This window comes from Manis pentadactyla, chromosome 10, assembly GCF_030020395.1.
Source record: "Manis pentadactyla isolate mManPen7 chromosome 10, mManPen7.hap1, whole genome shotgun sequence".
NCBI classification, from domain to species: Eukaryota; Metazoa; Chordata; class Mammalia; order Pholidota; family Manidae; genus Manis; species Manis pentadactyla.
In genome coordinates, this window is record NC_080028.1 from 70571516 (window position 1) to 70588828 (window position 17313).

General features: G+C 45.2%; 1 protein-coding gene across 1 annotated transcript in view; it reads right to left on the reverse strand.

Moving 5' to 3' along the window:
- Positions 1-523: 523 nt before the first annotated feature.
- The window catches only part of LOC118928547 (bMERB domain-containing protein 1), a 123378-nt gene continuing 106588 nt past the window's right edge, over positions 524-17313 (reverse strand). The window contains exons 3-6 of the mRNA XM_057486937.1: positions 8620-8693; positions 5042-5156; positions 4463-4545; positions 524-2039 (exon numbers count right to left, since the gene is read on the reverse strand). Of these exons, the coding sequence (XP_057342920.1) occupies positions 1927-2039; positions 4463-4545; positions 5042-5156; positions 8620-8693 (385 nt within the window). The 3' untranslated portion in view covers positions 524-1926. The remainder of the gene's footprint in view (positions 2040-4462; positions 4546-5041; positions 5157-8619; positions 8694-17313) is intronic.

Here is a 17313-nt window from a genome sequence, read left to right on the forward strand (position 1 = left end):
GCTTTGTCTAGGCAGCGAAGGAGAACACAGCAGCCCCTGAGGCCAGAGTGGTGGCGCTGGCAGTGGCCTAAGGGAGCCTCTTCAGTTTCGGGGTGGCAGGAAGCAGAGCATCGGTCAAAGCTTGAATGGAAGCAGAAACAAGTCTGAGATGAGTGGGAAGGGCTGTCGAACCCAGGACTCTGGGGTCCTCGGAGATATTTGTGTCAACTCCAAAGCTGCTGTGACTTGAGAGGCACTCAGATTAACTTCTGACTTACAATTTTTGAAAAATGCAACCCAATAATGGCCCAAGAACTTTACTTCTAGGAGTTTGTCATAAGGAAAAATCAGAAATTTAATCAAAGCTCTATCCCCCAGGATGTTTACCATGACGTTATTTATAATCCTGAAAAACTAGAAACAGCCTAAATGTCCAATAATGAGGAAGGTTAGATAAATTGAGGTATGTCTACAAGATGGATTCCTAGGAGACCATTGTATATATTTACAAAGAGTGTTTAATGTTACAAAGAACTTTTAATGATGTGCGAGGATGATAGTGATACAATACTATGTGGAAAAAAAACTGGTTATAAAATGGTACAATCTGATGCCAATCATGAGGAGGAAATGTGTTAAAAAAAAAAAAAGACTAAAAGGAAATATGCCAAAATGTCAGGGTGGTCTCTAGTTGGAGGAATTATGGAGTTAAAAACAAAAAACAAAAAACCTTCCTTACACTCTTAATACTTTTGAAATGATTTACTATGTACGTGGATTACTTCCATCATCCAGAAAAAAGTGAAAACTTTAAAAATGTTGTGTACATGGTTTCCATTTTTATTTTCTCTGATGGGTGACTGCACATCAGTGAATCTCAAGTTATGCTAACTACTTAGGCCGGTCACAACACACACACATACAGAGAGGTCACATGGGCTGTGCCGAGCTGGCTGTAGCAAATATACATCAAGTTACACACTTGGGATTGTTAGGCTGGTTCAAATACACCACCTAATAATGGGGACACGGTTGGGTCAGGCTGCCTCTCCCGCCAGCCACTGCTGTTAATGAGGCCTGTGTGTTAGGCTGGTGAGCGGCGGCCTGCTGGCTCTCCCTCCAGTGCCCCCTGTGGGTGGAGCGCACCTAGGTCAGCATCTGCTCTGCACCCTCTTGTCATCTGCCTTTTCTCAGTGTTGGAGTCTCTGGCTCTGTGCACCTCCTCTGAGCATGGAATGTGCTCCAGTCGCAGCATCAGCCCCAACTCTGCTCCATGCACGTGGTGCAAGGCAAGGAAGAGCTGAGAGCGAATGGAATCACCCCTGATGTGAACCGTGCCCAGACACAGGAAGGGAGAAAGCAGATGTGAGCATGACACCACATACAAGTTCAATCTTTACAGATGAGCCCTCTGTGTCTCCAAGACACGTGGGCTGTGTGGGGCCCTCCAGGGCACAGACCCTGCAGGAGGACAAATGGGGGACATGGCTGTGCCCATGTGGGCAGGCCTAACAGCAGAGCTAGGAGAGTGGATGGGGGTGTGTCCAACATGGTGCTAGAGTATTGAAAAGTCACAAGTTTACACACCTGGGTATCATGCCCCTCTCCCAGTTCATTCACACCGTGGGTTAGATATGGATAGATAGAAGTGGAGATATACTTTTTTGAGGGAGGAGCTTTCCTGGTAGTTGGATAAACAGTGAGACAGACTCCTGGGTTCGGCATGCTCTGGGGAGGGCCATGTGACAGTGAGGAACTTCCTATTGCTACACTCTGTACAGGGCAGCTGGGCCCGCCTGCCGCACCCATAGCCCCTGGCAGCAGCCATGGGCTTGCCTTCAACCCCTTCTGCCTTGGAAAGTTCTTGGGCCCCAATGAAAAGGGGGCTATGAAGACAAGAGGGTGGGAGGGGGTTCCCCATGGCCCCGGGGTCACCACACATGGGTGCTACATGATATTGCACTGGGTGGCCCCGCAGCAATCCTTGATGAGTGCCAGCCCGGTCTTGGCCACCGTGGGCTTGCTAGGTGGGGGCTCTGCTTTCTTCTCTGCTCGGGAACCTGCAGCAAAGTAGGAGCATAGAGGGAGTGAGGGGAGAAAAGGAGAGAGGGAGAGGTGAGGTGAGGAGAGCCCCCATCTGCAGCCCCAGTCCCATCCCAGGGCTTGCTTCAATTCCACAGATAATGTGGTGAGCTGGCATGCATTTTTACGGTTCTAGTGACTGTGGGTCAATGACTTTCCATCCTCAGCTTCCAAACACAGCTTTTAGCCTTTATCCTATTCATTTCTGTTTCCTATTGTATATGCCAAGCCTAGCACAGGACATGGCATTCAAGAAGTATTTGGTGGATCGATAAATGGGAAATTTTGTTCAAGTCACTTCAGTCTGAGGGCTCATGTCTTTCTGTTCTGGAAAATGCTCGTACATTACCTTTTCATATACCACCACCTATAATTCTGTTTTCCTTCTGGAATGCCTATTAGAAGTAAGTTGGACTTTCTCATTTTATATGCCATGTTTCATAACTTCTCTCTTTTATTTTCCATCTCTTCATCTCTTTGTGCTACCTTCTGGGTAATTTCCTCAGCTCTGTCTTCTAATTTATGAATCCTTCTTTCAGCTGTGTCTCTGTGTTTAATCCACTACATTTTTACTTCAGTGACAATCATTCTTTTAGAAGTCTAATTGTTTGCAAATCTACCTTTCCTTTTTTCATGGCATCCTGCTATTTCATTTTGGATTTTATTCCTGCTCTTATCTTTAAATATTAAATATACTTATTGTCTCTTTTAGATAGTCTGTTATTTCTAGTTCTTGGGAGGAACTTCTCTTTGTTGTCTCTACTGACTGTGCTCGTGGTGGTTCAGTTCTTCATGGGTTTTAAATTTTTACTGAAAGCTCATCTTCATGGAGGTTGATTTATCTGTGGACTGCATATTGTGGAACGCTGAAGTTTTGCATTTGTTTTGCTGGGGTCCTAGAGATTTCATTGGTTTTAGATTAGTTTTAATTTTTCAATTTGGGATTCTAGATGAGTGGCTTAAATTTGAACCCCATACTTTGCCCTTGAATATGGTGCAGGCTTGATGTCTGGATTTCTTGTCAGAATTTTTTTGCTACCTGTAACCCAGAAGGAAAGTTTCCTTGCTCTTTCTCCATGCTGTTAGGTGGAGTTTTTCTAATCTGCCTTTCATGGAAGAGAAAGTCCAGTGAGGTTTAGGCAGAGACTATGTGCCTTGTGATTTAAGGGCCAGCAGAAGGGATTGTGGCCTCTTTTTTTATTCTTTCACATTCTACAATGATGTTTTCATGGAATATTCATGGACAGTCAGGGAAAATTGAATTTGCAGCTGTAGTAGGTAATGGCATCTTTGGGGTTTTGTCTTTCTAGCAAGATTTCCTGTCCCTTCTCTAATAACAGCTCATGTCCCTGTTGCTACAGGAGTGGGCTTGTGACGCAAATCTGGCCAACTACAGTGTCCCTGTCTCTTGATGACAGTATGAGCCTAGGAGGTGGGAACATGATCCAAGAAAAGACCAATCAGAATCTTTCCCTGAGATTTACATATTTAGATATCAGGAGAGAGAACCTGGTGTTGTCCTGCTGCTGCAAAGCTTTATGGTTCTCTGGCCCCATGAAGAAGGCCTGTGCAATAGGAGAAAATGAAGCCAACATATGAAGAGGGGCAGAGATGAGAAATGAAGGGAAAGCAAGGGTGTTCTAACAGTGTCCAGTTCCTGAAGCTCTGGTTCTTGTTGCTCTTCATCCAAAAAAATCCCCCTTTTTGCTACAGCCAGTTTGAATTGGGCATCCATTTCTTACAACTGAAAGTAGCCTCACTGGGTCAACAAAGAGAAGACAGTTCCTTGACAGCAGACCCTGTTATCACTTTAATATGTGAACAGACCTTCCAAATAGAGTCTCTCTTAATAGAGGGACCCTCCTAAATAGAGGGTCAAATATGCAGCATTTTCTAATGGAACTCTTATTTCACCTGGAACCCTTTTTGCTCTGAGTATCTTGTAAGGCTAATATTCTGAAAAGCATACCTCTGGACAATTAGAGTTCTCTAGACACTCCAGCTCCAACAGAGGCCAGAGCTCCCTGAGCCTTAGTCCCCACCTTCTTGCCTCAGGGGCCAACCACCTACTTCTACAAAATGCACCAGTGGTTGCCAGGACCAGCTACACAGTTTGCAGAATCCAGTGGAAAATGAAAATATGAGGCTCCTTTTTCAAAATTAGTAAGAATTTCAAGATAGCAAAAGCAGAACATCAAAGAAAACACAGTGCCCTTCTAAGTAGGGGGCCTGGGGCAGCTTCACAGGTCATACACCCATGAGGTTGGCCTTGCCAGCTGCCATCGGTGCCCACGTTTGACCTCTAGAAAGCATTTCTTGTGCCCTCTCTGGCTCCCATACCTCTTTTACATTTCTTTTTCTCTTGAATTGGAGGAAGAGAAGGAATAATGTATGCACTTACTGGATGGAGATTTGGTTACTTTATCTAGAGGTTTTAACTTGATTCTCAGGAAATCAGCCATTTCCTTATCTTCTTCTTGCTCCCTGTGAAGACAGATGTATAAAGACAAGAGGAACATACAGTAAGCAAGGAAAGCATTAAGGAACCTATAAAATCAGGCAAGTGGCTAAGTGCCTGGGACCATGCATCAGGCTTTGGGGATGGTGCATGTATGCTGTTGTATGCTATGTGTGAGTGGTACATGTGGGTTGTATGTTAGGTATGGGTGGTGTGCATATATCGTTGCATATTATGTGCATCCATTGTGCTGTATGATCCTACTCTGAAGCAGAGACACATATCAATGATGCAGTAAATGTCTTCCTGGGGCTAGGGAGAGACCCTGGGGCAGAAAGCAGGCCATTACATGACTCAGCCTTTGTTGGTTCACTGAGCTGGGAAACACCTGATCCTGTACCTTTAAGTCACCCTAGACACCTGTGCTTCCACAAGGTACATGGTACGTGTCAGAAAACAAGTCACCTGAGTTCTGCTTAGGGTCACCAGAGGCAAAATTATGGGGACATGCAGCCTACTCACCTTAACCGTTCCACCTCTGCATCGTCCACCAGGAAGTCTCTCTTCTGCACCAGTTTGTGGATCTTCTGGATTAGCTCATCCTCTCTCTGCTTCTGTGGCTTGGTTTTTTCTTTTTCTGGGAAGAAGAAAACATCAACAAAGAAACAGTTGAATGGAACTGTTGAAAGCCCTTGAGTCTGAGGGGTCAGGGTTGGAATCCTAGCTCTACCATTTTACTCGCTTGGTGAACTTGGAGAAGCAACTTGACCTCTTTGAGCCTCAGTTACTTCTTCCATAAAATACACATCGTGAGGCTTAAAGGTCATGATATTAGTAAATGGCTTAGTGTAGAGCTTGGCCTGTGGCGAGTGCTCAGCAAATGGTAATGATGCAGCCTGGGGGTCAGAATGCCAAAGAGAAAACAAGAGAGCCAGGGCTGGACATAAGGATTGAGAAAATGAGGAGGGCCAAAACAAACCCACTTTGGGCAGACCCCTCTGCTCAGACCACTGATAAAGATAGCAAATGTGGGGCATATTGTCTACAGGCACCACCCACCCACCTCCAGGCTGTATGCACCTGTGTGTATGTACCACCACTTGCTTGATGAGGTGACTCCTTTGCTTGCCAATATCACCTACCTACTTGTCAATGAGAGCTGCCAGTTTTCCAGCTTTACCCCTGCTTGCTCCCATCACACGTCTGATTCCTAAAATCTCCACGTGCTTGCCAGTGTAACCCTCCAACTTGTTTCTCATGTCCTCCAGGACACCTCCACAGCCCAGGCCATCTCTGCTATGGCCTCCTGATGGTCTTCCTGGCCGATGGCCCCCTGTCACACTGTGAGTCCTCGCTGTAGAATCAGACAATTGTGCTTTGATGCCCCAGCCTCTCCTCTCCCTAGCTGTGTGGTTCTGGACACATTCATCAGCCTCTCTGAGCACGTGATCTCCCAGCACATAACATGAGGCTGTTGCAAGTTTTCAGCCAAGTAAAGACTAGGCTCATTGCCCGGCACATAGTAATGGCTCATGAATAGTCAGCTGCTCTTATTATAATGCCCTCCAAATTAAATATTCACAGAAACATGTACAAAAGAAATACTTAGTAATGAAGGAAAAGCAAATCTCATAGCATAAGTGTGTAAACAGTAAGTGTTTCATAGATGGCCGTTGTTATGGTTATATTTGTATTCCCACGAGCTTTGCATTTTCCTTTATTTGAGGTTTCTCAATGTTGGCACTATTGGTATTTGAGACTGGATGGTTCTTTGTGGTGGTGGCCATCCTGTGCACTGTGGGAGGTTTAGCAGCATCCCTGGCTTCTACCCACTAGATACGAGTAGCCCCCCACCCAGGCTATGACAACCAAAAATGCCTTGACATTGCCCAATATCCCCTGGGGCACAAAGTCAACCCTGGTTGAGAACCACTAGGTTAATCCTTTCCCACAACACTAGAAAGGAGACACTATTTTTATATCCAAGGAGCGGGTGTGACAACCTCTGCAGCCAGGTCTCGGCATCCCAGCTCTGAGGTGGGGGTGGTGGCAGTGGAGGTGGCATGTGACATCTGGGCTTGTCCTTGAGAAGCCCTTGGGGCAGAGAAGGTCCCACACCTCCTCTCTGATCACACTGACCATCGGGGAGCCTGTAGGTTATTTTCTGACCCTGGCTGGAGAAACAAGATTCTCTTGATTTTCTTCAGTGTTGTCTTTCCTTAATATTTTTATTGATGTGTTGCTGGAAGCATCATTTTTTTACCCTAAACTCAGCTAAATCCATCCGGAAACCTGGCCCAGAGGTTACACAAAAAGACTCCCAACAAGGTGGGAGAGGCAAGTAGGAACACAGAAGAAAGAAAATTGAAATACCTGATTTTCTGCACCAAGGTGATTGAGGTGAAGTGGTTTCCAGGGAATCAGTGTGACTGGTGTTAAGGACCCAGGCTTTGCTGCTAACTGGCCCTATGACCTGTGGGAACCCAGTTTCTCAGCAGGACAGCCAATGGCATTTTTTGGCAGGACACCTTCCCTAGGACTGTCCCCACACTGCAGTTTTAGCATCCCTTGCTTCTGCCCATTAAGTATCAGTACTGATTTTGTCTTTATTTAAACTTCGGATATTTTGTTCATTGCAGATTTTTTTTGCATCCATTTTGATATTTTAAATATTGCACTGAAATATTGTTTATCCTGATGACTGGATTTTCTATGTTTCCGCCGAGTGCCTTGTTTTTCTCCTCACCGTCATCCCAGTCCTGGTCAGTCATGCAGCCCAGTGACTGTGCCAACCTCAGACCTACTCCCACCCATTTCCACCAGTGCTCTAGAGGCTGCTGAACATCCCAGTGCATAGGACAGCCCCCACAACAGAATGACCCAGCCCCAAATGTTTCTGGTGTCCCTGTTCTAAAGCATACTGTGTTGTATTTGCAGCTCAGTAAGAGCTACCACTTACCAGAACCCACTGTGTGCCAGGCCATCTCCTTCTACCACCTGTGAGCACCTTAGAATAGGGAATCAGTTCCCTTCATCACTGTATGCCCAGCACCTAGCTCAGGCCTTGCAGTAGCGCAGCTGCTTGGAACGTACTTATTGAAAGGGTAGAATGGCAAAAAATGTTCAAGTAAAGGCCAGCGGGGGTGCTTGTCTTGCCTGTGTTGTTCTTTGCTAAGGCCAAGGCAATATTCTTGAGATGGAGTTGTGTGTGTTCATTAATAAACCTTCCCTTAGCACCTACCAGGCCCTCATTCCTGCCCTCAGGGAGCATGGAGTCTACAGAGGAATCCAAATGAGTCAAAATTATTTGGTAAGTAATTGATAAGAGTGAGCCCCCCCAGAGGGTACCTAACCCAGCCTGGATGGGCAGGGAAGGCTTGCTTAGGAGAAAGGACCAATAAACGACCACCTGAAGGGTGGGTAGAAATTGGTTTGGTTAATGATAACAATAAGAATACCAATAATCAATGAAGCACTTCCTATAGGAGGGGAGCTGTGCTAAGCACTTACATGTTTTCCCCTCATCAACCCTGCAACCACCTTATGAGGCAGATACCACTACTGTCCCAGCTGACAGATGAAGAAATTGAGTTTTAATGAAGTAACTAGCCCAAAGTCATGTCATTAGTAAGCAACGGATCTAGGTTTGACTCCAAAGTCATAGTCAAAACTCTGTAAGCACCATACTCTGTTTGTTCCCAAACAGGGTAATAATAGTGATAATTGGTAATATTTACTGGACTCTCACTTTGGACCAGATATCAAGCTAAGTACATAGCTTGTGTTGTTCCCTTTATCACAATGAGATTTACACCTAGTAGTACTATTTCTATGACTACTCCACGCTTAGAGGAGGGGAATCGAGGCCCAGGGAAATAAAGTGACTTGCCTGAGATCAAGGAGGTGGCCGGATTAAGGACTTGAACCTGGGTCTGCCTGACTGGAGTTGTATTTGAACTACGTGATCAGAGAGCGCCATATTGCAAGAATGAGGCCACATTAGAAGAGATGGACTCTGCCGTCCAGACCTAAGGGGTACATCCGGGCCAGCTGGAGGCTCTGAGCAGCTGCCTAACTGAGGTGGAGACCCAAATGGTTACCTGGGATGGCCACCAAGTTCTGCAGCTCCTGCTTCAGGTCCATGATGTCATTGCAAAGCTGGATGTCATCCATCCTGGGGAAACAGGACACCGCACAACAGCAGGTTACACTGATGGAACATTCTATACCCTGAGTGCCACCCCACTTTAAACCAAGAGTTTGTAGGACTGGCTGTCTTTGGTGAAGGTCACACATGCTCCTTATAGAAGTTTTCCCTTGAAGGAAGAAAAACCAAAACTCCCCATTATCCCACTATGTAGAAATGATCAATCAGTATTAATCAGTCCTTGATAGAGTCCCTCCAGGCTTCACATCCTAGCTTCTGTTTGCTCATATGAGCGAGCTCATGTTTCAGGGTCCATGTTTTATCAGCTATGTTAAAAATGTTAGACATTACAGAAATTCACATCAGCTATGTTAAAAAATGTTAGACATTACAGAAATAGACATTACAGAGAATATCCCCCTCCATCCTTTAGAGAAAACCATTGTGAATGGTTTGGCATATAATCAGCCAGAATTTTTTAAATGTTTATGCTTATACTAGCATATATGACATCACTGTTACACAAAAACATTTTTGCAATTTTTTTTAACTTAATGATATACTTGGACATCTTTCCACATTGGTACCTGTGAATCTCATTTTGAATGGCTGCATAGTATTCCATGATTATGATATACACTGTATATGTTGATCACAGATTAACTATTCCTCTATTGTTAAACATCTGGATTGTTTCCTAATGCATTTCTGGGATAAATTCCTAGAAATAAATCCCTAGAAATGCAATCACAGGGTCAAGTGACATGAACACTTGCATTTTAATAGGAACTTCCAAATTGCCCTCTGGAAGGGCTGTGCATGATATTCCCACTAACCATGGGAAAGGCTGTTCATCACTATAATCTCAGTAATTGGGCTGCATGTACAATTTTGCATTATGTACTATAGTTTAATGTGTATGTGCTTCAATATTAACTCATCTTACTGTAACCAATATTTGCAATTGCTGCCTGGAATTTCACCAAGTCAATTTATCAAGGCTGTTTTAATTATGCCCTTGATTACCTAAGTGGGTTTTTCAGACTGTTTTAGCCTCTGCAGGATGAATATGGATTCATAATAAGGCTTTTTCTTCATGTGGGATTATTTGGGATGAGGGGCTATAAATTCTCAGAAGTGGAACCACTGAGTACACAGGGCTTGACATGTCTATAGCCATTGAAACATAGTTTCAAATTGCTTCCCCATGGGGGCAGTGTGTGTGTGTGTGTGTGTGTGTGTGTGTGTGTGTGTGTGTGTGTGGTGTGCATGTGCGTGCCTTCATTTTGCACATGTTTGTTGAGCATTTATGTCCATCACTTTCTGCTCTCATGAGCTGAAATTTAGGTTAGGGGTGGGGACACAGGTGAACACGAATACAATAGAATGTCAAGAAGCTCTGAATGCAGGCTGGGGATGGAGCAGTCAGTCACTTCCCAGAAAGTAACACAGGGAAGCATTCATATTTTCAAAGGACCCTACTGAGTCCACACAGCAAGTGGGAGCAGGACCAGGACTAGAAACTGACTTAGATCTGAGTCCACTGACCTTTCTGCCTCCTTCTGCAGCGTCCTCATCAAGAACCTGGTCTGCTGCCTCCGTTCAGATGTGCCACCCACAGACCAGCTTGGGGCTGCCTGCCATTTGCTGGCCAAGAGCTACCCATGTTACCCACTCCAATGCCAGCATCCCAGCTCCAGGACAAGCAGCGGAACTCAAAGCATTTGCCAAGCCCTGCCCTGGAATGTCCTAGCAGGTGGCAGCTGCCTCCAGTGAGATTGGGGGCCTTGCCAGAAGGGCACAAACTGTTCCCATGGGTTCCTATCTGCAATCATTCAACTGGAGAGGCTCTGGAATCCTTTTCCACATCTAGCACAGAAATGAGGCCACACCAGTGGCTCTTAACAAGGGCAGTTTTGTTCCCTGGGTACCTCTGGCAACCCCATAGTTGGTTGTCATCACTGGGTGTTGGGGTGAGTGCTACTGGCATCGACCAGGTGGAGGCCAGGAATGCTGCTGAACATCTTGAAATGCACAGGGCAGCCCCCCTCCTTAGCGAATTATCTGGTCCACAATGTCAATCATGCTGAAGCAGAGAAATCTTGGGTTATAGTCACCGAACTGATCCAAGTACCTGATTGATTAATGTCAATAATTTTTGAAAGGTGAAAGAAGGAAAGATGGTGAAAGGAATAAAAGAGAGGCAGGGAGTGGTTAGAAACAAGAATATTGGCATGGAACTGCTCTAATTCAAAGGGGCCACATGCTGGGGGTTTAACTTCTCTGAGTCCCATTTTCCTCATCTTTAAAATGGGAATGATGATGGCACTACTTCCTAGGATTATCGCATTCCAGTGATGAGCACATGCCTGGGACATACACAGTAAGATGCTCAGCAAATGGTATCTCCTATGATCACTAGCTGTAAGGAAGAAGCAGGGAGAAAAGAAAGAGAAAATGCCACTGGGCAAGCAGTTGATCTGACAAGTGGACCTAATGTGTTCAACCTTAAATAAATAAAAACACACACACCTTTATCAATTACATGCCTCTTGATAAAAATGTTAAAATAACATGCTTATTGGATTGTAGAACACATCCCAGATCACTGCAGACATTTTGGAAAATACAAACAAGTATGGAGAAGGAACTGAAAATTAAGCACACATGACCTTGCCTGGAGGGCTGTGGTACAGTTCACGCCAGTCCTCTTCATGTAATTCAGATGTGGTGGGCTTGCCCTGGGGGGCCTTGGCCGTCACCCTCTGTCCATCTCAAAACTGTGCTCAGCATGATTTTGAGTCCTGGGACTGTCCGGTTTTAGCCCTGAAAGTCTTATGTCCTAGAAAACCCCTCAGTCCCAGGCAAATAGAAGCCATTGGTCCAGCTAGATTCAAGGCACTATGAATCAGATGTCCTGTTACTTGCCACTGAAGACATCTTTGTAGATGCATGTGCACGGGTATGTGCATTTTTAATAAAAGCAGGAGCAAACATATATACACCCTGCTCATGGCGAGCATTATGCTGTGATGAATCTCCAGTGCCACAAATAATATTGCTCAGAAAACATTTAAATAGTTCACGAAGCGCACTTTTGAAGCTCAGCTGGAACTTCGAATAAGCGACATTCATCCAGTTCTCTGCACGTGTAGTGCTGAACCCTGGAAAGCAAACAACCGCTGCCAGCTGGTTCTGGAGAGAGGTGGCATCTCCAAGAACTGGATTAAATGCAGGAAGGGGAGGAAAGACAGCCCGCGTCATTCTGCATCTCAGCCTTTCACACTGGGACGATGGATAAAATTGGTCATTTTACCGGCTTGGGCAGGGAGAGGTGATCAGGCTGTGTCAGAACAATGGCGCTGCTGCTTTACAAATTTCTTTGAAAATGACATGGTCCTGGAGCCTAATGGAAACCCAGCAGAGACCACAGTGTGGAGGCAGAAGCAGATTGACAGGGGAAAGGGTTGACTCGTTAAAATAATATTTACTTGGTTCCTTCTGTAAGTCATGGAGGAGGAGCGCTGATCTGGGATGTGGAGCCTGGATCTGAATCCTCTGTGACTAAGAAAAACTGTTTTTCTATGTGCTTTACGCTGCTGTCACCAAATGTGTGGGTTTTTCAAGCAATTCTCCAATTCTTGGTGGACACCAACTGGGTGTCCTACTGATACAGGGACCGTGGGTTTAGACAGAGTAGGGTGAGGGCCTCCAGAAAAGGCAAGGCAAGATAATTACAGTCAGAGCAGTGTAACAATATGCAAGGAAACTCCCTGCCGAAACTCCGGGTTAAGCATTAAGCTCTAGAGTCGTTCTTCAGTGATATCTGTTAACATTCCCCAGATAAAGGAAAGTATCTCAGCATAGCCCATGTTTTTATTATGCTAATCATTTATAATCATGTGTAAGATTCACTTTAGCATGCTAAAAGGCCCAGGCCTTTGTGCTGTTTTTCCTCCTTTAGACCTGATCAGGTGATTTGCAACCTGGGCAATTAATAATGGCCAACAAGCCCAGCCATAAACAACATAGCAAAAGCGAGAAAGAGTCCATCTTAGATTGCCCTTAAAATCTTGGCAAACAGACAGTAACTCAGCCCACCTTGAGGGCAGGGCAGGCAGTCTTGATTGATGATTGATATGTTCCCAGACCAAAAAGCTATTATTCCGGGAAAGAAATCTGCAATAAATTTCTTATGTTAATTTTGCAAAATTATCGGGAAGACTGATAAGAAAAAAGACTTAATGTCTCCTCAAGGATGAACATTTTAAGACCACTTAACATGTCCACACCCCTAGCCCTTTATCACATTATAAAACCCCTAGACAGTACACAAACACAGACTCCCTTGTCCCCTCCTGACTTAAGCCAGGGGCTCTTTCCTCTTACTTTATCTCTAAATAAAAACCTCTCACTTGCTATCCCACTTTGAGTGTTCACGAAGTTCAGTCTTCCACTCTGTGAACAAGAACCCCAGCATCACTACCGTTTAACTCAGTTTGATACTTACTGCCTGGAGTTAGCACAGACATCACGGGTTAAGGCCTCAGTCCCATGCTTCAGACACCAATTGCAAGTTCAGACCACCTGTACTTCTAGCCAACTGTCTATAAATCAGAGATTCCCATGATCTCCTCTTTGCTTCAATAGTTCACTAGAACTACTCATAAAACTCAGGAAAACATTTGCTGGCTCATCATAAAAGACACAGATGAGCAGCCGGATGAAAAGTTACATGGGGCAAGGTATGGGGAAGGGGTCTGGAGCTTCTGTGCCCTGTCCAGACCTGTCACCTTGCAGCACCTCCATGCGTCCACCAACCTGGTCGTTTCCCAAACATACTTTAGGGCTTTTTATGAGGCTTCATCAAGTAACCTCCAGCTTCTCTCCCCTCCCCATAGAATTGGGGTGGGGGTGGCTAACACTGAAAGTTGCAAGCTTCTAACTCTTATCACGCTGGAAAGCCATGTTATTAGAAGCTCTTGTGTCCAGAACCAGGGTCCAGGACCAAAGAGTAGGACAAAGAAGTTCCCGGCACACCTATCAGGAAATTACAAGAGTTTAGCAGCTCTGTGCCATAAACTGGGGACAAAGACCAAATACATTTATTACACCACAGTGACTTTGGGCAAATCATTCCTCAACCCAGACCTGTTTTCCTCAAGTATAAAATGAGGGGTTTCCATGATCCCTGGAGCCCTTTCTGCTAGCACATAGAGGAAACCACACGCTAGTCCAGCCATATGTGGGTGCAGATCTCAACTCCTCTCTTTACTGGCTGTACGATGTCGGCAAGTCCCCCCTCTGAGACTGTTTTAGGTCTCAGTGCCTTCACTTTTGAGAAGGAGTAATTCCTTTGTCTTGAGGTGGGGTAGGGATCCCAGTGCTTGGCACATGCACAGCAGATGCTTGGGAAAGGCTACTTCTATTCCCCCTTCCACCTTGGGTAGGAGGTGAACAGCTAGCTGACAGCTGGCAGAAACTCCTGAAAAATCTTAGCCAACATTCCTGCATCAAAGAATGAGCCTCACTTTTCACGTGCTACTTCAAGTTCCTCAAGTCTAATGGTGCCGAGAGTGTGTGCATTTGTTTAGCGTTCTTGGATTCATGAGCTCAAGTGCTATCCCTGGGCAGAATAAATATTGAGCCATTTGCAGTGAGCCCCTGAGCTCAGCCATCTCTCAGCATCATGCTGGGGACCAAGGGACCAGAGAGGTTCCTGCCACCAGTTCAGGTGACACATCTATGTGGGACAAGGGATGCCTTTGTGACACATCACTGAGGATCCCACTGCCTGTTCTCTCCCTGTGGCACCATTAATGGCCTGCATGTTACCTGGCTTCTCCCTAGGTTAAAACCACACTCTCATTCCTGGATGTGATGCTCTGCGCCCTAAAAAATGTCACCTCCCTCAAGCACAGATTACTCTTCTCTCCCCGAGGGATTTTCTAGAATGTCTCTGTTTCAATTTAAAGATCAGTAATACTGAAAAGCTCATCAAACTGAACACTCAGGGTCTGTGTCCTTTCTCTGTGTATGTGACATGTCAATTAAAAGTCTACCTGAAAAATTACTAACAATATTGTTTCGTTTTGTTTCAGACCTAAAGGGGTACCTTTGGTCTTCTTTAAAAAAAAAAGAGAAAAGAAATATATATATATTTTTCCCTAAAGACAGTCTCCTGGTAAAAAATGTCAAGCAATACAGAAGTATAATTGTAGCTGGCATTATTAATGTGTTTGTAAGTATTGGTGCCTGGCTCTAGGCTAAGAATTTTCCACAAGTCATCTCAATTAATTCTTGCAGCAACTCTCTGAGTTGAGTATTATTATTATCATCCCTCAGAAGGTGTCAGGAACTTGCTCAAGGTCATAGAGTAAGTGATAGGCAGTCTGATCTCACAACTGGGAATATGAAAATCCCACCCCACGTGGAGCATCAAGTTCAGATAAGACAGAGCTCAGAGTAGTTTGGGGGAAAGCTTCCCAGCTTGAGATGTCACAAGACAGACACAACTCGGACGGTCCAGGAGAGGGGTGCCAGGCACTCAGGCAAAGGGGGCAGCTCAGTCAAATGTTGATGTTAGAAAGGGGTGTGGTGTCCCTGGGTATGTGACAGGGAAGCGTGGGCCTGAATGGGACATATGGGTGACATACAAATTGTGGGTTGTGAAGGACTTGACATGGGAGCCATCTTAGGCTCTAGAGTGAGAGCATGGCTCGGCACTGAAGGACAGTGTGGCAGACGTGGTGATGAGTATGTGCACAGCAAGAGGGAAGAGCACCCTCACTGTGCCCTTTCTGTGTAATGTGTTCAAGAGACTTCCTGGAAGATGTGTTTACTCATGAATATTCAGCACAGTCGACAGACGACAGCCCATGGGCCCAATCTGGCCCACTGTCTGCTTTGGTACAACTCATGGGTAAGAATGGTCTTTACATTTTTTAATGGTTGGGGAAAAAAATCAAAAGAGGAAGAATATTTCTGGACACATGAAAATTGAATGAAATCCAAAGTTTAGTGTCTGTCGATAGCTTTATTAGAACACAGCCATGCCCACTCATTTTTGTATTGTCCGTGACTGCTTTTGCGCTCTAACGGCAGAGTTAACGGTAACAGAGACGGTGTTAAGGCCCGCAATGTCTAAAATGTTTACCAGTTGGCCCTTTGTAGAAAAATGTTGTTGGGTTCTGATCTTCAGAAAGAACCATGGGAAGTTATCAGAGACGAACCACCGGGAACTGGGCTGCTCCCAGCGCCTGTAAGGTGGGCCAACAGATTCTTGCAGGCGCCTGCTAAGGCGACCTGGCAGTGTCTGTGAGAGCGTTTGTCCTTTCTTACATCCTTTGCTTTGCTGACGGAGGTATTCAGTTTTCTGATTTCATTTCTTATTTTCTACTTTTATCCCCCAAACTCTTGCCACGTTACTGCCTAGACTGAGACACATAAATTGTCCCCGTGAGTGGTGCAGCAAGCTATGAAGGGAAGACAGGTTCTGGCCCCGGGTTTCCCCTAATTCTCGCCCTGACGTCCTTGGTCCAGTGGCCCACAAAGAATTAAAGATTTGGACAAAGATTAAGCTCCAAACCCTAGGGATGGGGGAAGATGGAGGAGGAGGGGGAAGGAAAAAGAAGAGAGGGGATAAAAAGAAACACCACGAATGCCCAATAACAGGACATTGGTTACATATATAATTTTCACACTCCACAAGGAAAACTCAGCAGCCATTTAGAATTTTTTTTCTCAAGAAGACCCCTTGAGAATACACAGCCAACATGGAACGGTAAGGGGATGGGGTTGCCACATTTAGCAAACAAAAACACAGGGCACCCAGTTATATTTGAATTTCAGATAAATACCAAGTAATTTTTAGTCTAAGGATCCCCCATGCAATATTTGGATCCACTGTTTATCTGAACTTCAGATCTAGCCATGTGCCCTGTGTTTTCTCTGGCAGTATAAGAAGAGGGAGGCCGATACTAATCAGCCCTTAGCCCAGGGGGCTGAGTTTGGGCTGGGGGAGGAGGGAAGTCCTCTGCAGCCTGCAGTACTTAGAATAATGGTCATGTCTCCCAGCCTGAGCCCTCTCCACTCCCACTGGAGAGCCCTCTGCAGACAAGTTTCTCCGGGTCACCCATAAAAATAAAAGTTTATTTACTAGCAAACTGAATTTGGGGGTAGGCCGAGGAATTACAATTTGGGGCAAGCAAACTACGTCTAACCATAGACTTTTATTAGGTTTTTAGGAGGAGATGTGAAGAGTGTAATTTTGTACAAAGCTTCATTGGAAAAGAACAGGAGTTCAAGGTTGCAGAGGTTTCTCATTGGCTGCAAGCAGGGGTTGGTGCCTTATTGCTTGGGGCAGGGACGGACCTTCCTCCTTTTTCTTAAAAGCATTAGATAAAATTCCTACGTGAAAAGTGTCCTCCCTTGTCAAGATAAGAACCATCTCCCTTCTTCCTGCTGAATTAAAGGGCCGCAGCGACGGAACGTGCGTGAGAGCGCCCCCTGCAGGCCTTCCCAAGTCCGTTTTAAATGAAGTTAACTCCTTCAACTCATTTTCACGCCAGTTATAACGGGCTTTGAGAAGCCAGAATCGAAAAGCCCCAAGGAGAAATACTTGGCCAATGGACTGATGGGAATAGAA